The 24,572-nt window shown below is 36.4% G+C and overlaps 1 protein-coding gene across 1 annotated transcript in view; it reads right to left on the bottom strand.

Moving 5' to 3' along the window:
- Window positions 1-24,572, bottom strand: part of LOC121370241 (glutamine-dependent NAD(+) synthetase-like) — a 159,887-nt gene that overhangs the window by 72,963 nt on the left and 62,352 nt on the right. The window contains exons 7-9 of the mRNA XM_041495365.1: window positions 19,351-19,482; window positions 9,733-9,802; window positions 4,739-4,867 (exon numbers count right to left, since the gene is read on the bottom strand). Coding sequence (XP_041351299.1) covers window positions 4,739-4,867; window positions 9,733-9,802; window positions 19,351-19,482 — 331 coding nt within the window. The remainder of the gene's footprint in view (window positions 1-4,738; window positions 4,868-9,732; window positions 9,803-19,350; window positions 19,483-24,572) is intronic.

The following is a 24,572-nucleotide window of genomic DNA, read 5'->3' as shown; positions in this document are numbered from 1 at the left end:
ATTAAGAAGTGGACAAAACTTTCTAATAAAATACATTTCCTTTGTCTTTCTTTTCATTTCATCATCGGTATCTATGTGATAAAATGGGAAAATGGTGAATTTAATATCTTTTTGTGCCGCACATGTATTTAAATGTGAACTCACGGGTATGCATCTTGTTTCAGGTTGTTTTATTTGCTGTTTGTGTACGCGTACTCTGGCTCTCAGCTGATTGGTATGACCAATGTATTGTTCTTTGCAACCTTGGCATGTAATTACATAAATAACATTGTTAACGGAACAATCCATATCCCTGTGTACCCAAAATAAACCTTTGTGGTTGAATTCTATATGTGTGCCTTCTAAAATATGTTGGCATGTACCACAGTTACTTCGGTTACACTTTTTGACACTACATTTATGTTCTACTGTTGTAGATTCAAATCGTGCTTTTGTCAGTATCTGTTTCAAGTTTTTGCTTTGTCTCTTACTATTTATAATTGTAATAGAGTCTAGTATGGATGACATTTTTTCATTTTGTTTTAAAATGTGCAATTCTGACGAGATCTTTTTATATATATCGGGGTTCTGCGGGTTATGGGTGGATACAAATGCCAGCGGCCTTTTCGCTGAAACGATTTGTTTTGGTTTTAAAAGATATTTTCTATCTAATACTACCGCCTTTTCGATACTATCTGATATTAGCTGTTTTGGATAACCTCGTGTTTTAAGATACATGTTGAGTTCCCGGAGACGTTGGTCACGTGTTTGTATATTTGACACAATCATACAGATACGCCGTGCTAGGTTATATGGTATACTTCTTCTCGTATGACTCGGATGACAGGATGAGAAAGAAAGGTATATACATATATACACATACATATATACATACATATATACATACATATATACATACATACATACATACATACATATACTCTTCAAAAAAACGTAGGGGAACCTGAAATATTATTGCTAGACCGAACATACGTTTTGACCAGACATCCTAGTAAAGAACGTTCAGGTCTGTTTATCAACACACCGAAACACATTCCATAGTTTGCATGTGCATCACACAGTTGCCCCGTACATGTGCGTGGGGTGTGATTCTTGATTTTGACAATTTGCAGGAAGGTTGATTAATCCCTGTGGAACATTAATTCTGTCAATCTTTTCCATTCTGTTGATCATACAGTTGTTATTGTTTTGTTTTTAGTAATTTTTATTGTTTGAATTTGTGATGCGGTGTATGCAACGTGATGAGCGTTTCAATGTTTCGAAGTCAGTGATTAGCAGACTATGGAACAGGTACCAACAAACCCAAAATGTTGACGGTCAACCCCGTTCAGGTCGTCCCAGGGAAATGCCAGGAGTATAGGATCGATTCATCCATAACCAGGATCTAAGAAATTGAGCTCAAACGGCAAATCAAATTGTTGCAAACCTTCATCAGGCTACTGGTGTCTGAGTTACAGGTCAGACGATTAGAAATCGTCTTCATGCAGCCCATCTTCATTCTTGATTGCCCCAGGTTGTGCCTACCTTGACAAATCATCACATTGCCCACAGACGTAAATGGTGTAGGGAGCATCAGAACTGGGGTATTCGTCGCTGGTCACGTGTCATGTTTTCAGATGAGTCCCTATTCACTTTGGACTTCTTTGACAGGAGTGGTCGGGTCTGGTGACGACAAAATGAGCAGCACGCCAACATCACAATGCGATTTCATGACAGATTTGGCAGTAGATCAGTTATGGTGTTGGATGGTATCACTATGACTGACAGAACCCCCTCCATATTGCGCAAGGAAGGGTCACTGGGCAGTACTACTGGGACAACATACTTACACCCTTTGTCATCCCGTTTACTAAGCGCGTGGGTTGACATTTTGTTTTTCAGGACGACAATTCCCAAGCTCACCGTGCACGAATCGTCAATGCTCACCTCCAGCAGCACAACATCTATCAAATGCCATAGCCAGGAATGAGCCTAGACTTTTCCCCAAATGAACACGTCCGGGACATAATAAGGAGACGTGTGCGTCAATGTCAAAGACCGCTGACTATGTTAGCGGAACTTGGTCAGGCGCTGCAAGAGGAGTGGAACAGACTCCCTCAAATGGCCATTGGGAGACTCATACGCAGTATGCCTCGTCGACTGAATGAATGTCTGACACATCGTGGCGGTATCACCCACTACTGATAAAAAATGTCAACTTTCAAATTTCACTTCTGACCCCAATCGTCCTTCAAGATCTTTGGTGGTCATAAAACCTACTGTAATACTGAACTACCGGTTGTAATGTTTGCCCAATTAATTTACTATTACCGTATATCTTCGCCTATAAGTCACATTTTTTTCACCCAAAAATTATAAGAGGGTAAAAAAATTTCACCAAAAAATATTACTGTTTTGGGGATTATTTTACAAGTTTTATTGTTGAAGTATGCCATGTATTTATACTCAAATATGTTAATTTGACACATTTATTTTTTGGCATTAGAACGGTTTTGGTTATGCGAAAAGGCGTGCGATCTCACTCACATGCCAAGACAACAGTCCACTTAGTTAAATTAACAGTCATCACTAATAGTAAAAATGTAAACAATACTAACTACCTGTTGCCTGAGTTTATTTTGAAATCTGCTCACTGGCATTAATGGTTGTTCAAACAATGTTTTGTCGGTGATTAACTTCATGAATATTACTGAGCTTTCGCTTAAAATAGACTGATCTCTGCAGTTCATTAGAGCAATAGGGACACACATCATTTGGTACAAAAACCAGTGTACTTTCCAGAGTTATCCTCCTTACATGTATTAATATGGCGGAAAAATGTGATACTTTCAGTTTTATCGTAGTGATCTGTTGTCAGTGTTTATAAATAAAGTTGTTGTCTGTGCACAAAACCATCTGTACAGTACCATACAGTAACAGTCAAACAGCTTTCACTCTCTACTAAGGGAATATTTCATTTTGATGCTATGTAATAATGATAGTTTGATTGGAATAGTCTGATTATATTGCGATGTACAAAACGTGAAAACCGAAGTTTCTAAAATAATTTTCTTTTGTTCAAATATTGTACATTATTGTTCTCATGTGCTGAAAATAAGAAATATTTCAATATTTATAAGTTGTTTTTCATGGGTCGACTTATAAACGGGTCAATAATAAAAAAAAGTTTTCAGGGCTTGAAATTAGGGACTCGACTTATAGCCGAGATCGACTTACAGGTGAAGATATACGGTATCATATAACCATTCCACACACTTATATACCTTACAATTTTGGCAATTGTAAATTCTTATTAGAGTTCCCCTACTTTTTTTGAAGAGTATATATAGATGCGCGAGTTCTTGGCTTGGTTCAAATATATGTGTACAACCCAGTATTTGTAGTTTGTATGTAATGGCTGAAATGATATTTTTGTAATGTTATGTTTTATGTCTGTAACAGAAAAATCAACCTCCACTGAGGGGATTCGAACCACAGACTTTCAGAATGATAGTCCTATGCTCTACCAACTGAGCTAATAGGGAAACTCCCACTAACTACTGCCATTATACCAACACTACTACATGTCATTCTTTAAAATTTATGCAGTATGTAACAGCATCTCATGGAGAGGCATTTATATATGCTTATTGCCTGTTTGCCGATCACTTCATTTATATAGGCTTATTGCCTGTTTGCCGATCACTTCATTTATATATGCTTATTGCCTGTTTGCCGATCACTTCATTTATATAGGCTTATCTTCTGTTTACCGATCACTTCATTTATATATGCTTATCGCCTGTTTGCCGATCACTTCATTTATATATGCTTATCGCCTGTTTGCCGATCACTTCATTTATATAGGCTTATCGCCTGTTTGCCGATCACTTCATTTATATATGCTTATCGCCTGTTTGCCGATCACTTCATTTATATATGCTTATCGCCTGTTTGCCGATCACTTCATTTATATAGGCGTATCGCCTGTTTGCCGATCACTTCATTTATATAGGCTTATCGCCTGTCTGCCTATCACTTCATTTATATAGGCTTATCGCCTGTCTGCCGATCACTTCATTTATATAGGCTTATCGCCTGTTTGCCGATCACTTCATTTATATAGGCTTATCGCCTGTTTGCCGATGACACTTCATTTATATAGGCTTATCGCCTGTTTGCCGATCACACTTCATTTATATAGGCTTATCGCCTGTTTGATGATCACTTCATTTATATAGGCTTATCGCCTGTTTGCCGATCACTTCATTTATATAGGCTTATCGCCTGTTTGCCGATGACACTTCATTTATATAGGCTTATCGCCTGTTTGATGATCACTTCATTTATATAGGCTTATTGCCTGTTTGCCGATCACACTTCATTTATATAGGCTTATCGCCTGTTTGCCGATCACACTTCATTTATATAGGCTTATCGCCTGTTTGCCGATCACACTTCATTTATATAGGCTTATCGCCTGTTTGATGATCACTTCATTTATATAGGCTTATCGCCTGTTTGCTGATCACTTCATTTATATAGGCTTATCACCTGTTTGCTGATCACTGCATTTATTTGAATAAATATTGTTTAAGAAACATGTGAACAAGTTTACCTGGCTTGGTATGCAGTGATCACCCCACATGTGAACAAGTTTACCTGGCTTGGTGTGTGTGCAGTGATCACTCCACATGTGAACAAGTTTACCTGGCTTGGTGTACAGTGATCACTCCACGTGTGAACAATTATAATTTACCTGGCTTGGTGTGTAGTGATCACTCCATGTGTGAACAAGTTTACAAAACATGCTGTATGGACCACACAACTTCTGCTTCCGAAGTCGTCCAAACACAGACAATTCTTCATATGTCATCCCCATGTCTTGCTGAAACAAGAAATCAGGAGGATATTCAAATCTAGGATAAAAAGTCACAGGTAAAAATGTCATAGAAAAACCCCCCAAAGAAATAAAAAGTCACAGGAAAAAAAGTCACAACTTTTAATTGAAAAAAAATTAGGCAATGAAAGACAGATCAAACATATTTTGTCACTGGAGTTTTTATCAATGTTCTTTGTTTTCAATGTTGGTTTTTTAAGCGGATGTTCCATCCGATGCTATGGAGAAATTCTGCCACAGTCTTGTGGTCCTCAAGATGATCAATACACAGGTTGCAGCAAAGGTGCTCTTGCAGCTGCACATAGCGTCGATGAACCTGTTGTCGAGGTGGGTTGCCAACCGCATCCTGCTAGATGATGGTGCTCATTATCGCCTGCTCACATTGAAACCATTCAATAACCCGCCAGGTTGAGGGGTGGTAGTAGCCCACAAGGTTGAATCACCGCCCCCGCACAATATCAAGCCTCTAATCTAATCTAGCCTAATTGACCCAGGTACTCTACAAAATAACCCACCCTAATCAATAAGTTTAACAAGTCACCCCTGCATGCCACTTTCTTTTTAATTTAGCCACATTAAAAACCCAGCTGGAAGTTATTTGGTTTAGTACTCTCTAGTTGTGATTATGTTCCTCATACTGTTTTGTCTGGTTGTTAAAAACAGTTGCTTGTTTGGAAAAAAAATTGTGGCCAGAATATCATCATTATATTTCAGAGTAATTTTGTGTGGAAGGTAGAAAGTTGTTTACGGTCAAGTTCTGTCATACACCATCATTCTGAGCCATATAAAAGTTTTGTCTTTCTGGAATATATTGTTGATTTCCAAACAGGTTTCAGTGTGAAGAAAGCACCCCTGGCCTTGTTTATGTAGGGTTTTATCAGCACCATGCATCTCCTCCATCTTAGCATACAATGCTTCCCAGATAGGTGAACGTGTCTGTGGTTTGTAGTTCTTCATGACCAAGACTGACTGATATTTCTCTGGGTTTTATCAGCACCATGCATCTCCTCCATCTTAGCATACAATGCTTCCCAGATAGGTGAATGTGTCTGTGGTTTGTAGTTCTTCATGACCAAGACTGACTGATATTTCTCTGGGTTTTGTCAGCACCATGCAGCTCCTCCATCTTAGCATACAATGCTTCCCAGATAGGTGAACGTGTCTGTGGTTTGCAGTTCTTCATGACCAAGACAGACTGATATTTCTTTGATTTAATCCCATCACCTTGAATTTCGTTTTGTTTATCCTTAGTCCCAAGTGTTGTCTCATGTCACTGAGTGTATATTTGTTTTTTCCTGTAAGTTTTTTTGCATATGAGACAGAAGGGCTACATCATCTGCAAAATCTGTTGCCAGTTAATGTTTCACTGATTTTGGTCTTAATAAAACCATTCAGATGTAAACTTTAGTAATCGTTTTTTTGCAGCCATTATACCAAATGATACGAAATATGTATGTTAGTCACCAAAGATTCACATCTCCTACAAATCTACTCACAACACTCATGACAATTAACCCCTGCGCATGCTGTGACCTCACTGTGGTGCAGGGGTGTAACATTCTCTTTGAGAATGGCCAATACAGCACAAAATTGAAATTTTGAGTAAAAGTCAGTATCTATCTGTGATATTTGTATTTTTGCACAGTTCTTTACACTGTTTTTGTTTAAATCTTAAATTCTTATATTGATGTTGATCATCACTTTATTTGTTTGCATTACCATAGTTTGACACCCAATAGCCGATGTATTTTTCGTGCTGGGGTGTCGTTAAACATTCATTCATTCATGACAATTAATGTTGATCATGCCCCCAAGCTGCAAATAGCATGGATACAGTGTAATTTGGTAATTAAGGGATGTTACTCTTCGCGCACATGCGCAATGAGAATGTGAAATACCTCTATTGCCATTGTGAAAAAACAAAATGGTGCCAGACAATTGACACATGACTGAAGTAAAAATATTAAAATATAATACTTATTAAAAGTGAAATTAAACAAATAAAGCCAGTGTAGGCTAGAACAAATGTGGTAGAAACTAATCCATATTAAAAACATTTGACTAAACCAAATGAAGAAATATGATAGCTTAAATTTAACAGGAGTAAAGAAAAGACATCCAAACCATATCAGCGAAGGAGAAAGAAGGAAGCTTCAGTCATGTGACTGGAACAGGTTACAGAGAACTCATTGGAAGATTTTAAACCATACCATTGGCTGTTGGGATGTTTGGACCAGTCTACTAACATAGGGGCAATATGCCATTTGTTGAGGTGAGGTTAAGTTAAAAAGAAACACAGTAAAGTACTCTTATAACAAACTAGAAGGGACCATGTTAATTAGTTCCATATAGTAGTAGTCTGTTGTACACATTTCAAGTTGGCTAATTTCATTTCAAAAGTCGCCCATTTAAAACACCTTACATATAGCATGAACACATTTTAACATAATTTAATGTCACCAATAAAGACAAAAATGCATAAATAAAATTTTTAATAAAAAATTAATTTAATCACATTTAAAAAAAAAATTGTGATTTGTTTTTGTCTGATCAGCAGAGTCATGGTGTATCGGTTCCTCGGTGAAGATAATTCTTTAATCAGCCGTCAGTTAATGTCAGTTGATCATTCAGGGTGATAACATATGAATCCGGGGTCGCCAGTTCACTTTACATTTCTTGAAGAGTAGACAAAGTTGGTTTGTTTAATGATACCTTTAGAGCACATTGATGTTTTAATCATCGGCTATTAAATGACAAACATTTGGTCATTTTGACATATAGTCTTAGAGAGGAAACTCGCTACACTTTTCCATTAGTAGCAAAGGATCTTTTATATGCACCATCCCACATGGAAGACAGCACATACCACAGCCTTTGATATACCAGCAGTAGTGCACTGGCTTGAACGAGAAATAGCCCAATGGGCCCATTGACGGGGATTGATCCTAGACCGACCGCACACCAGGCGAGTGCTTTACCATTGGGCTACATCCCACCCTGAAGCGTAGCCAAGGGCATGTCATCATGAAAATTGTTTGAATGTTTTTTAATGTCATAAGAAACTGTACTTTTGAAACTACCCTTTGCTAACTGCCGTTAAGATGGAAATTAGTGTTATTCTTATTCGCTTGCCTTGATAACTTCGCTTATCAGCTCAGCCTAGTAGTGGTTTTAAATTTGAAATAATCCACTCATCCATTGGCTAATTAAAACAAAAAAATTTATTGAGGGTAAAAAGGCCAGAATGGGTATAGAGCTATAGTGATAGCATGATAGCACGTGTCAGACTTATTGTGGATAGCATTCTTACGACAAGCAAACCAAGGGCAGTGAAGTGAGAAATTGCTGTTACTTGTTCCGTACCTTTATTGATATCACTCTACTAAGTAAAAGCAGAAATTCTTTGATTTGTTTGGTGTGCTTGTCTTTTCTGCATTGTAGTTTTTGGTTTAATTTACATTTAATTTATGTTCCGTTCACTGTATACACACTGATTTACACTAGAAATCACATTTTGGGGCAAAATATTTTATTTGTTTTAAAAGTTAATTAGTTAGTTTGTTATATACATTAAAATTTATTGATCATATATAGTGAAAACAAATTGGACTATATGACCAGTTCATTATATGCAGTAGTTTGTTGTATGTGGGTTCATTCGAAGTGCACTTTACTGTAATATTTCCTGTTTGGGCAATCGGACCATCACCCTTAATAACTACGATAACAAATTTAACTTAAAATCACTGTATTGCACTACCTCATCTGTTTGGGCAATCGGACCATCACCCTTAACCTTCTGACTACTGCAGGCGAGATATCTCGCCCGACGTCACGTCAGTCGATATACTGTACACTGTATACAGTGCATTCCCCAATTCATATTTCCCACCGTTTTGCACACGACACTCACCGGAAACGGAAATATAATTAAAGAAAAAAGATTTTTTTTCAAAATGGTGGTTTTTGTTTTGATTTTTTCAATTGAAAATACCTTGAAATTTTGAGTTCAAAAAGTGGTTTTCGGCAAGTATTTTCGCTTGACAACAATGGCAGCACGTCGCGGTAATTTTCAGGGATCGATAGCTGATTGTAACAGCTAATTTGATAATAAATTTGATAGTTTTACCAACAACGAAAATTACCAAATATTGCAATATGAATCGTAGTTCGGGTTTAAAAAAAAATTCTGGTCAGAAAACCACTGTTATCGGGAATAATGGACATAAATACTGGACAGCTGGCCACAAATGCCCGTAAGTAAACGCAACTTTTTCGATTTTTTGCCTAATTTTAATCACCATTAGCCGATCTAAAATAATAAAAATTACAAAAAAAGATACGAAAATAATACTTACTGATTCATATATGAACTTTATTTCATGTATTTATGAAACATTTAAGTGAATATATGTGAGTAAAAATTATAAACTTGTACCCACTCAACGTGGTTTTTGTTAAAAATTAATCCAGTAGTCTAAAGGTTAATAACTACGATAACAAATTTAACTTAAAATCACTGTATTGCACTACCTCATCTGTTTGGGCAATCGGACCATCACCCTTAATAACTATGGTAACAAATTTAACTTAAAATCACTGTATTGCACTACCTCATCTGTTTGGGCAATCGGACCATCACCCTTAATAACTATGGTAACAAATTTAACTTAAAATCACTGTATTGCACTACCTCATCTGTTTGGGCAATCGGACCATCACCCTTAATAACTATGGTAACAAATTTAACTTAAAATCACTGTATTGCACTACCTCATCTGTTTGGGCAATCGGACCATCACCCTTAATAACTATGGTAACAAATTTAACTTAAAATCACTGTATTGCACTACCTCATCTGTTTGGGCAATCTGACCATCAGCTAGCGGCTCAAGTTCTGCAGTTGGTGGAGCTTCCAGGATGCTAAATGAAGCAAAATATATATTCTGAACACTTTATTAACACAAAGAATTTATTAAAAATAGAATAGTTTTATTTTTAGTTGTATGAAGGTAAACCTGCAATATTTAAGAGCACCAGTTTACATGAAACATACACAGCACTATTCCACTGGTGAGAACAATTAATCTTACAATGTCAATATCTGTATATTTAAGAGCATCCAGTTTACATGAAACATACACAGCACTATTCCACCAGTGAGAACAATTAATCTTACAATGTCAATATCTGTATATTTAAGAGCATCCAGTTTACATGAAACATACACAGCACTATTCCACCAGTGAGAACAATTAATCTTACAATGTCAATATCTGTATATTTAAGGGCATCCAGTTTATATGAAACATACACAGCACTATTCCACCAGTGAGAACAATTAATCTTACAATGTCAATATCTGTATATTTAAGTGCATCCAGTTTACATGAAACATACACAGCACTATTCCACCAGTGAGAACAATTAATCTTACAATGTCAATATCTCTATATTTAAGAGCACAAGTTGATATGAAACATACACAGCACTATTCCACCAGTGAGAACAATTAATCTTACAATGTCAATATCTGTATGTTTAAGAGCATCCAGTTTACATGAAACATACACAGCACTATTCCACCAGTGAGAACAATCTTACAATGTCAATATCTGTATATTTAAGAGCATCCAGTTTACATGAAACATACACAGCACTATTCCACCAGTGAGAACAATCTTACAATGTCAATATCTGTATATTTAAGAGCACAAGTTGATATGAAACATACACAGCACTATTCCACCAGTGAGAACAATTAATCTTACAATGTCAATATCTGTATATTTAAGAGCATCCAGTTTATATGAAACATACACAGCACTATTCCACCAGTGAGAACAATTAATCTTACAATGTCAATATCTGTATATTTAAGAGCATCCAGTTTACATGAAACATACACAGCACTATTCCACCAGTGAGAACAATCTTACAATGTCAATATCTGTATATTTAAGAGCATCCAGTTTACATGAAACATACACAGCACTATTCCACCAGTGAGAACAATCTTACAATGTCAATATCTGTATATTTAAGAGCACAAGTTGATATGAAACATACACAGCACTATTCCACCAGTGAGAACAATTAATCTTACAATGTCAATATCTCTATATTTAAGAGCATCCAGTTTATATGAAACATACACAGCACTATTCCACCAGTGAGAACAATTAATCTTACAATGTCAATATCTGTATATTTAAGTGCACAAGTTGATATGAAACATACACAGCACTATTCCACCAGTGAGAACAATTAATCTTACAATGTCAATATCTGTATATTTAAGAGCATCCAGTTTATATGAAACATACACAGCACTATTCCACCAGTGAGAACAATTAATCTTACAATGTCAATATCTGTATATTTAAGAGCATCCAGTTTATATGAAACATACACAGCACTATTCCACCAGTGAGAACAACCTTACAATGTCAATATCTGTATATTTAAGTGCATCCAGTTTACATGAAACATACACAGCACTATTCCACCAGTGAGAACAATTAATCTTACAATGTCAATATCTGTATATTTAAGAGCACAAGTTGATATGAAACATACACAGCACTATTCCACCAGTGAGAACAATTAATCTTACAATGTCAATATCTGTATATTTAAGAGCACAAGTTGATATGAAACATACACAGCACTATTCCACCAGTGAGAATAATTAATCAATAATTAATCTTACAATGTCAATATCTGTATATTTAAGAGCATCCAGTTTATATGAAACATACACAGCACTATTCCACCAGTGAGAACAATTAATCTTACAATGTCAATATCTGTATATTTAAGAGCATCCAGTTTACATGAAACATACACAGCACTATTCCACCAGTGAGAACAATCTTACAATGTCAATATCTGTATATTTAAGCGCACAAGTTGATATGAAATATACACAGCACTATTCCACCAGTGAGAACAATTAATCTTACAATGTCAATATCTGTATATTTAAGAGCATCCAGTTTATATGAAACATACAGAGCACTATTCTACCAGTGACAACAACCTTACAATGTCAATATCTGTATATTTAAGTGCATCCAGTTTACATGAAACATACACAGCACTATTCCACCAGTGAGAACAATTAATCTTACAATGTCAATATCTGTATATTTAAGAGCATCCAGTTTATATGAAACATACACAGCACTATTCCACCAGTGAGAACAATTAATCTTACAATGTCAATATCTGTATATTTAAGAGCATCCAGTTTACATGAAACATGCACAGCACTATTCCACCAGTGAGAACAATTAATCTTACAATGTCAATATCTGTATATTTAAGAGCATCCAGTTTATATGAAACATACACAGCACTATTCCACCAGTGAGAACAACCTTACAATGTCAATATCTGTATATTTAAGTGCATCCAGTTTACATGAAACATACACAGCACTATTCCACCAGTGAGAACAATTAATCTTACAATGTCAATATCTGTATATTTAGGAGCATCCAGTTTATATGAAACATACACAGCACTATTCCACCAGTGAGAACAATTAATCTTACAATGTCAATATCTGTATATTTAAGAGCATCCAGTTTATATGAAACATACACAGCACTATTCCACCAGTGAGAACAACCTTAAAATGTCAATATCTGTATATTTAAGAGCACAAGTTGATATGAAACATACACAGCACTATTCCACCAGTGAGAACAACCTTACAATATCTGTATATTTAAGAGCGCAAGTTTATATGAAACATACACAGCACTATTCCACCAGTGAGAACAATTAATCTTACAATGTCAATATCTGTATATTTAAGAGCATCCAGTTTATATGAAACATACACAGCACTATTCCACTGGTGAGAACAATTAATCTTACAATGTCAATATCTGTATATTTAAGGGCATCCAGTTTACATGAAACATACACAGCACTATTCCACCAGTGAGAACAATTAATCTTACAATGTCAATATCTGTATATTTAAGAGCATCCAGTTTATATGAAACATACACAGCACTATTCCACCAGTGAGAACAATTAATCTTACAATGTCAATATCTGTATATTTAAGAGCATCCAGTTTATATGAAACATACACAGCACTATTCCACCAGTGAGAACAACCTTACAATGTCAATATCTGTATGTTTAAGTGCATCCAGTTTACATGAAACATACACAGCACTATTCCACCAGTGAGAACAATCTTACAATGTCAATATCTGTATATTTAAGAGCACAAGTTCATATGAAACATACACAGCACTATTCCACCAGTGAGAACAATCTTACAATGTCAATATCTGTATGTTTAAGAGCATCCAGTTTATATGAAACATACACAGCACTATTCCACCAGTGAGAACAATTAATCTTACAATGTCAATATCTGTATATTTAAGAGCATCCAGTTTATATGAAACATACACAGCACTATTCCACCAGTGAGAACAACCTTACAATGTCAATATCTGTATGTTTAAGTGCATCCAGTTTACATGAAACATACACAGCACTATTCCACCAGTGAGAACAATCTTACAATGTCAATATCTGTATATTTAAGAGCACAAGTTCATATGAAACATACACAGCACTATTCCACCAGTGAGAACAATCTTACAATGTCAATATCTGTATGTTTAAGAGCATCCAGTTTATATGAAACATACACAGCACTATTCCACCAGTGAGAACAATTAATCTTACAATGTCAATATCTGTATATTTAAGAGCATCCAGTTTATATGAAACATACACAGCACTATTCCACCAGTGAGAACAATTAATCTTACAATGTCAATATCTGTATATTTAAGAGCATCCAGTTTATATGAAACATACACAGCACTATTCCACCAGTGAGAACAACCTTACAATGTCAATATCTGTATGTTTAAGTGCATCCAGTTTACATGAAACATACACAGCACTATTCCACCAGTGAGAACAATCTTACAATGTCAATATCTGTATATTTAAGAGCACAAGTTCATATGAAACATACACAGCACTATTCCACCAGTGAGAACAACCTTACAATGTCAATATCTGTATGTTTAAGAGCATCCAGTTTATATGAAACATACACAGCACTATTCCACCAGTGAGAACAATTAATCTTACAATGTCAATATCTCTATATTTAAGAGCACAAGTTGATATGAAACATACACAGCACTATTCCACCAGTGAGAACAATTAATCTTACAATGTCAATATCTGTATGTTTAAGAGCATCCAGTTTACATGAAACATACACAGCACTATTCCACCAGTGAGAACAATCTTACAATGTCAATATCTGTATATTTAAGAGCATCCAGTTTACATGAAACATACACAGCACTATTCCACCAGTGAGAACAATCTTACAATGTCAATATCTGTATATTTAAGAGCACAAGTTGATATGAAACATACACAGCACTATTCCACCAGTGAGAACAATTAATCTTACAATGTCAATATCTGTATATTTAAGAGCATCCAGTTTATATGAAACATACACAGCACTATTCCACCAGTGAGAACAATTAATCTTACAATGTCAATATCTGTATATTTAAGTGCACAAGTTGATATGAAACATACACAGCACTATTCCACCAGTGAGAACAATTAATCTTACAATGTCAATATCTGTATATTTAAGAGCATCCAGTTTATATGAAACATACACAGCACTATTCCACCAGTGAGAACAATTAATCTTACAATGTCAATATCTGTATATTTAAGAGCACAAGTTGATATGAAACATACACAGCACTATTCCACCAGTGAGAACAATTAATCTTACAATGTCAATATCTGTATATTTAAGAGCATCCAGTTTATATGAAACATACACAGCACTATTCCACCAGTGAGAACAACCTTACAATGTCAATATCTGTATATTTAAGTGCATCCAGTTTACATGAAACATACACAGCACTATTCCACCAGTGAGAACAATTAATCTTACAATGTCAATATCTGTATATTTAAGAGCACAAGTTGATATGAAACATACACAGCACTATTCCACCAGTGAGAACAATTAATCTTACAATGTCAATATCTGTATATTTAAGAGCACAAGTTGATATGAAACATACACAGCACTATTCCACCAGTGAGAATAATTAATCAATAATTAATCTTACAATGTCAATATCTGTATATTTAAGAGCATCCAGTTTATATGAAACATACACAGCACTATTCCACCAGTGAGAACAATTAATCTTACAATGTCAATATCTGTATATTTAAGAGCATCCAGTTTACATGAAACATACACAGCACTATTCCACCAGTGAGAACAATCTTACAATGTCAATATCTGTATATTTAAGCGCACAAGTTGATATGAAATATACACAGCACTATTCCACCAGTGAGAACAATTAATCTTACAATGTCAATATCTGTATATTTAAGAGCATCCAGTTTATATGAAACATACAGAGCACTATTCTACCAGTGACAACAACCTTACAATGTCAATATCTGTATATTTAAGTGCATCCAGTTTACATGAAACATACACAGCACTATTCCACCAGTGAGAACAATTAATCTTACAATGTCAATATCTGTATATTTAAGAGCATCCAGTTTATATGAAACATACACAGCACTATTCCACCAGTGAGAACAATTAATCTTACAATGTCAATATCTGTATATTTAAGAGCATCCAGTTTACATGAAACATGCACAGCACTATTCCACCAGTGAGAACAATTAATCTTACAATGTCAATATCTGTATATTTAAGAGCATCCAGTTTATATGAAACATACACAGCACTATTCCACCAGTGAGAACAACCTTACAATGTCAATATCTGTATATTTAAGTGCATCCAGTTTACATGAAACATACACAGCACTATTCCACCAGTGAGAACAATTAATCTTACAATGTCAATATCTGTATATTTAGGAGCATCCAGTTTATATGAAACATACACAGCACTATTCCACCAGTGAGAACAATTAATCTTACAATGTCAATATCTGTATATTTAAGAGCATCCAGTTTATATGAAACATACACAGCACTATTCCACCAGTGAGAACAACCTTACAATGTCAATATCTGTATATTTAAGAGCACAAGTTGATATGAAACATACACAGCACTATTCCACCAGTGAGAACAACCTTACAATATCTGTATATTTAAGAGCGCAAGTTTATATGAAACATACACAGCACTATTCCACCAGTGAGAACAATTAATCTTACAATGTCAATATCTGTATATTTAAGAGCATCCAGTTTACATGAAACATACACAGCACTATTCCACCAGTGAGAACAATTAATCTTACAATGTCAATATCTGTATATTTAAGAGCACAAGTTGATATGAAACATACACAGCACTATTCCACCAGTGAGAACAATCTTACAATGTCAATATCTGTATATTTAAGCGCACAAGTTGATATGAAATATACACAGCACTATTCCACCAGTGAGAACAATTAATCTTACAATGTCAATATCTGTATATTTAAGAGCATCCAGTTTATATGAAACATACAGAGCACTATTCTACCAGTGACAACAACCTTACAATGTCAATATCTGTATATTTAAGTGCATCCAGTTTACATGAAACATACACAGCACTATTCCACCAGTGAGAACAATTAATCTTACAATGTCAATATCTGTATATTTAAGAGCATCCAGTTTATATGAAACATACACAGCACTATTCCACCAGTGAGAACAATTAATCTTACAATGTCAATATCTGTATATTTAAGAGCATCCAGTTTACATGAAACATGCACAGCACTATTCCACCAGTGAGAACAATTAATCTTACAATGTCAATATCTGTATATTTAAGAGCATCCAGTTTATATAAAACATACACAGCACTATTCCACCAGTGAGAACAACCTTACAATGTCAATATCTGTATATTTAAGTGCATCCAGTTTACATGAAACATACACAGCACTATTCCACCAGTGAGAACAACCTTACAATGTCAATATCTGTATGTTTAAGAGCAGAAGTTGATATGAAACATACACAGCACTATTCCACCTGTGAGAACAATTAATCTTACAATGTCAATATCTGTATATTTAAGAGTATCCAGTTTATATGAAACTAACACAGCACTATTCCACCAGTGAGAACAATTAATCTTACAATGTCAATATCTGTATATTTAAGAGCATCCAGTTTACATGAAACATACACAGCACTATTCCACCAGTGAGAACAATTAATCTTACAATGTCAATATCTGAATATTTAAGAGCATCCAGTTTATATGAAACATACACAGCACTATTCCACCAGTGAGAACAATTAATCTTACAATGTCAATATCTGTATGTTTAAGTGCATCCAGTTTACATGAAACATACACAGCACTATTCCACCAGTGAGAACAATTAATCTTACAATGTCAATATCTGTATGTTTAAGTGCATCCAGTTTACATGAAACATACACAGCACTATTCCACCAGTGAGAACAATTAATCTTACAATGTCAATATCTGTATATTTAAGAGCACAAGTTGATATGAAACATACACAGCACTATTCCACCAGTGAGAACAACCTTACAATGTCAATATCTGTATGTTTAAGAGCAGAAGTTAATATGAAACATACACAGCACTATTCCACCTGTGAGAACAATTAATCTTACAATGTCAATATCTGTATATTTAAGAGCATCCAGTTTATATGAAACTAACACAGCACTATTCCACCAGTGAGAACAATTAATCTTACAATGTCAATATCTGTATATTTAAGAGCATCCAGTTTATATGAAACATACACAGCACTATTCCACCAGTGAGAACAATTAATCTTACAATGTCAATATCTGAATATTTAAGAGCATCCAGTTTATATGAAACATACACAGCACTATTCCACCAGTGAGAACAATTAATCTTACAATGTCAATATCTGTATGTTTAAGTGCATCCAGTTTACATGAAACATACACAGCACTATTCCACCAGTGAGAACAATTAATCTTACAATGTCAATATCTGTATATTTAAGTGCATCCAGTTTATATGAAACATACACAGCACTATTCCACCAGTGAGAACAACCTTACAATGTCAATATCTGTATATTTAAGTGCATCCAGTTTATATGAAACATACACAGCACTATTCCACCAGTGGGAACAACCTTACAATATCTGTATATTTAAGAGCGCAAGTTGATATGAAATATACACAGCACTATTCCACCAGTGAGAACAATTAATCTTACAATGTTAATATCTGTATATTTAAGAGCATCCAGTTTATATGAAACATACACAGCACTATTCCACCAGTGAGAACAATTAATCTTACAATGTCAATATCTGTATATTTAAGAGCACAAGTTGATATGAAACATACACAGCACTATTCCATCAGTGAGAACAAGCTTACAATGTCAATATCTGTATATTTAAGAGCATCCAGTTTATATGAAACATACACAGCACTAAAATGTGCTATTCTGGCCCTCTCTGTTGGATAGAGGGAAAAATATTTTACCTGAAGTGAAAAGTCACCAATGTCATCTTCTGATATTTCACTAAAACGTGGCAAAATATTTTTTTTGTATCAAGTCAACTCACCCAACAAGGGACCTGTATCAAGTCAACTCACCCAACACAGGACGCGTATCAAGTCAACTCACCCAACAGAGGACATTTATCAAGTCAACTCACCCAACAAGGGACCTGTATCAAGTCAACTCACCCAACAAGGGACGTGTATCAAGTCAACTCACCCAACAAGGGCCCTGTATCAAGTCAACTCACCCAATAAGGGACATATATCAAGTCAACTCACCCAACAAGGGATGTGTATCAAGTCAACTCACCCAACAAAGGACCTGTATCAAGTCAACTCACCCAACAAGGGACGTGTATCAAGTCAACTCACCCAACAAGGGCCCTGTATCAAGTCAACTCACCCAATAAGGGACATATATTAGGTCAACTCACCCAACAAGGGACGTGTATCAAGTCAACTCTCCCAACAAGGGATGTGTATCAAGTCAACTCACCCAACAAAGGACCTGTATCAAGTCAACTCACCCAACAAGGGACCTGTATCAAGTCAACTCACCCAACAAGGGACATGCATCAAGTCAACTCACCCAACAAGGGACGTGCATCAAGTCAACTCACCCAACAAGGGACGTGCATCAAGTCAACTCACCCAACAAGGGACGTGTATCAAGTCAACTCACCCAACAAGGGACGTGTATCAGGTCAACTCACCCAACAATGGACGTGTATCAGGTCAACTCACCCAACAAGGGACGTGTATCAGGTCAACTCACCCAACAAGGGACGTGTTTCAAGTCAACTCACCCAACAAGGGACGTGTATCAAGTCAACTCACCCAACATGGGACGTGTATCAAGTCAACTCACCCAACATGGGACGTGTATCAAGTCAACTCACCCAACAAGGGACGTGTATCCGAATGTTTTCACACAGTACTTGATGAAAAGACGCAGGTCCGTTTTGCTGATTCCTCCAATAGGATTGACATCAGCACTCGAACAATCATACTTAGTCATGTAACCCCGTAAACTACAAAACAGAAATATGATCACAATTATATGAGTGATGCAACTCTATAAAAGTACAAAACAGCAGTCATACTGACATCAGTCACTGAGCAAACTTAGTCATTCAACTCTATAAACAGTCAGCATGATTAAACAATCATACTCAGTCATGTAGATTCGTAAACTTCATGATTAACTAATCATACTTAGTCATGTAACATCATAAACTTTATGACTGACCAATCATACTTAGTCATGAAACATCATAAACTTTATGACTAACCAATCATACTCTGTCATGTAACTTCATGAATGGTCTAGTGGATAAGCTGTTGGACAATCAATTCTGTCAAAGATGGCTCACACTTTCATTAATCTTTCCCCATCTATCATCCTCTGCCTATCATTCTCATTATCTTAATACAGAAAATCTTCTAGTTTCCTCCGATTCTGTCTTCTGAGAGGGCGGGATATAACCCAGTGGTAAACCACTCACTTGGTGCACGGTCAGTGTGGGATCGATCCCCATTGGTGGGCCCATTGGGCTATTTCTTATCCGAGCCAGTGCATCCCGACTGATATACCAAAGACTGTGGTATGTGCTATTCTGTCTGTAGGATGGTGCATATAAAAGATTCCTTGCGACAAAATTACCAAACGTTTGACAGCCAACAGCTGATGATTAATAAATAAATGTGCTCTAATACACCAGTATCATCACACATACAGTGCTCAGTCATGCAAAACTCTTGTCTTGTCTTGATCTTGTCTTGTAATGTAACACTGTAAACTGCATGGTTGGTCAACCATACTCAGTCATGTAACATAATAAACTGCATGACTGAACAATCATACATCATTTATATTGTAACACTGTAAACCTCAAATAAAAAATAGTCACGTCAAAGGTGTATATTATTATCTAAAACATTTTTCTGTCTTAGTGCTACAGCAGCTAAAGACCATTGCATATGGAATATAATAATATACTGGGTTACTGTACATATGATGATACTGGGGTACTGCACATGTGATGATACTGGGGTACTGCATGTGTGATGATAAAGGAGTACTGTATGTGTGATGATACTGGGGTACTGTATGTGTGATGATAAAGAGTACTGTATGTGTGATGATAAAGGAGTACTGTATGTGTGATGATATTGGGGTACTGTATGTGTGATGATAAAGGAGTACTGTATGTGTTATGATAAAGGAGTACTGTATGTGTTATGATAAAGGAGTACTGTATGTGTGATGATATGGGGGTACTGTATGTGTGATGATAAAGGAGTACTGTATGTGTGATGATAAAGGAGTACTGTATGTGTGATGATAAAGGAGTACTGTATGTGTGATGATATTGGGGTACTGTATGTGTGATGATAAAGGAGTACTGTATGTGTGATGATAAAGGAGTACTGTATGTGTGATGATATTGGGGTACTGTATGTGTGATGATAAAGGAGTACTGTATGTGTGATGATAAAGGAGTACTGTATGTGTGATGATACTGGGTACTGTATGTGTGATGATAAAGGAGTACTGTATGTGTGATGATAAAGGAGTACTGTATGTGTGACGATAAAGGAGTACTGTATGTGTGATGATATTGGAGTACTGTACATGTGATGATACTGGGGTACTGTATGTATGATGATATAGCAGTACTGTATGTGAGATAATACTGGGGTACTGTACATGTGATGATACTGGGGTACTGTACGTGTGATGATACTGGGGTACTGTATGCGATGATACTGGGGTACTGTACGTGTGATGATACTGGGGTACTGTACGTGTGATGATACTGGAGTACTGTACATGTCATGATACTGGGGTACTGTACGTGAGATGATACTGGGGTACTGTATGTGTGATGATACTGGGGTACTGTACGTGTGATGATACTGGGGTACTGTATGTGATGATACTGGGGTACTGTACGTGTGATGATACTGGGGTACTGTACGTGTGATGATACTGGAGTACTGTACATGTCATGATACTGGGGTACTGTACGTGAGATGATACTGGGGTACTGTACGTGTGATGATACTGGGGTACTGTACGTGTGATGATACTGGGGTATTGTATGTGTGATGATACTGGGGTACTATACGTGTGATGATACTGGGGTACTATACGTGTGATGATACTGGGGTACTGAATGTGTGATGATACTGGGGTACTGTATGTGACATGATACTGGGGTACTGTACCAGTGATGATACTGGAGTACTGTATGTGACATGATACTGGGGTACTGTACCAGTGATGATACTGGGGTACTGTATGTGTGATGATACTGGAGTACTGTACGAGTGATGATACTGGAGTACTGTATGTGACATGATACTGGGGTACTGTACGAGTGATGATACTGGAGTACTGTATGTGTGATGATACTGGGGTACTGTACGAGTGATGATACTGGAGTACTGTATGTGACATGATACTGGGGTACTGTACCAGTGATGATACTGGGGTACTGCATGTGTGATGATACTGGGGTACTGTACGAGTGATGATACTGGAGTACTGTATGTGACATGATACTGGGGTACTGTACGAGTGATGATACTGGGGTACTGTACGAGTGATGATACTGGAGTACTGTATGTGACATGATACTGGGGTACTGTATGTGACATGATACTGGGGTACTGTACCAGTGATGATACTGGAGTACTGTATGTGACATGATACTGGGGTACTGTATTAAATAAATGTATCAATGTACTTCTTTATATCAAGGAAGAATGTTTATTAAATACCACTGAAAATGCATAGCTGTCCAAAAGTTTTACCTGACTATTTCTGAATATATAAACAGAATTTTAGTTCAGTAAACGGAAAAGACATTTTATAAGTGGAATTTGCAATTTTTATAAGTGGAAAATCAACACCCCTATGTACGTGTGATGATACTCGGGTACAGAACATATGATTATACTGGAGTACTTTATGAGTAATGATACTGGAGTACTGTATGTGTGATCATATTGGAGTACTGTACATATGATGATACTGGGGTACTGTACATGTGATGATACTGGAGTACTGTACATGTGATGAAGCTGGGGTACTGTACGTGAGATGATACTGGAGTACTGTATGTGTGATGATACTGGAGTAGTGTACGTGAGATGATACTGGAGTACTGTACGTGAGATGATACTGGAGTACTGTATGTGAGATGATACTGGAGTACTGTACGTGAGATGATACTGCCCGGGTACTGTATGTGTGATGATACTGGGGTACTGTATGTGTGATGATACTGGGGTACTAAATGTGTGATGATACTGGGGTACTGTACGAGTGATGATACTGGAGTACTGTATGTGACATGATACTGGGGTACTGTACCAGTGATGATACTGGAGTACAGTGGAACCTCATTAGTCCGGACTCCAGTAGTCCGGAATGCTCACCTTACGGACGTTTTTTTTGCAAAACGAAAAGACCACTCAGTAAAGTTATTCATTAATCCAGATATTCAGCTTCCGAAACCGGACGGTCATAATTCTGAACCAAATGTAAAAAGTAAAGTAAAGACAAATTGCTTCGTTTGACCAGTCGCCGCTGATTGAACATAAAAGTAATCCGCCAATTAACGCTCAAGGAATCGACAGAGATAAAATGGCTGCACGGGGTTTCACACCGCAGTTTATTTAACCATCCACCTGTGTTTATTTAGTGTTAGTCGGATAAAGCACAAGTGTTCACAAGTGTTTGTTGTTTTTTTAAATATAATTTCTTTGATCTATGACCAGACTGGCTGTTTTATTTTATGGGGGGTGGGGTGGGGAGTATTTTATTTTTAAAAGTGGGTAACTCTTGATCATACCCTACCCTACCCCATGACCTCGTTATGTAACTACCCTCCCAACTTGCCTGTATGATTTATTATTGAATACTGGTCATAATTGTTTTGGTGTCCCAACTCAAGAGTATTGCCAGTCACCCAAAATAAAGACAAAGGAAACATCTTTATATGTTATTGCTATCAAAACACTGGCTTGCGACTCTTTCATAAGTGGAACAATGCTCATTCAGTTTCACGCCGGTTTTGAGAGAGTTGTATTTCTGTGCTAGGGGCGGAGGGATGTATCATGTTGGCGTTTATATTATATCAGTAGATATAGCAGAAATGAATTATAATTTCGCCATTTAATATGTTTAAAATATAATCTGTAAACGTAGAAACTTTAAACTAATAACGATTGTATATAAGTGAGAAACAAAATGCATTCATCAACAACGTACCCACTCCGTGGAAATGAACTCGACCACGTGGCCTAGAATTACAACATTAACCTGTACGACAAAACACGACTAATAAAATTGAAAACTTGTTGTCGCTAGTAATCAAACATTTAGTATCAACAATGCAACATGTCTTAAACAGTATTTCATTTTATTTAATCGCATTTTCTAACTTTAAGACAAGCACCTGGCAGTACACTACTGAATAGAAGACTGGCCTCACGGACATGCAAATAGCGCTTATTCACACCAGGAGGCGGATCAACAGAACAAAACTGGTTGAAGAATTGTTTGGTTCTAAAATTCAAATATGTCGTTTCATATGATGTACTGTACATGTGATGATGCTGGGGTAGTGTACGTGTGATGATTCTAGAGTACTGTACATGTGATGATTCTGGAGTACTGTACATGTGATGAAGCTGGGGTAGTGTACGTGTGATGATTCTAGAGTACTGTACTTGTGATGATACTGGGGTACTGTACGTGAGATGATACTGGAGTACTGTACGTGTGATTATACTGGGGTACTGTACGAGTGATGATACTGGAGTACTGTTTGTGTGATGATACTGGAGTACTGTACGTGTGATGATACTGGGGTACTGTACGTGTGATGATACTGGAGTACTGTACATGTGATGATTCTAGAGTACTGTACATGTGATGATACTGGGGTACTGTACATATGTTGATACTGGTGTACTGTACGTGAGATGATACTGGAGTACAGTACGTGTGATGATACTGGGGTACTGTATGTGTGATGATACTGGAGTACTGTACGTGAGATGATACTGGGGTACTGAATGTATGATGATACTGGGGTACTGTACGTGA

Source organism: Gigantopelta aegis, chromosome 4 (genome assembly GCF_016097555.1).
Source record: "Gigantopelta aegis isolate Gae_Host chromosome 4, Gae_host_genome, whole genome shotgun sequence".
Lineage (NCBI taxonomy): Eukaryota > Metazoa > Mollusca > Gastropoda > Neomphalida > Peltospiridae > Gigantopelta > Gigantopelta aegis.
The sequence above is the reverse complement of the archived record's forward strand: the minus strand, read 5'-3'. Positions and strand labels throughout refer to the sequence as shown.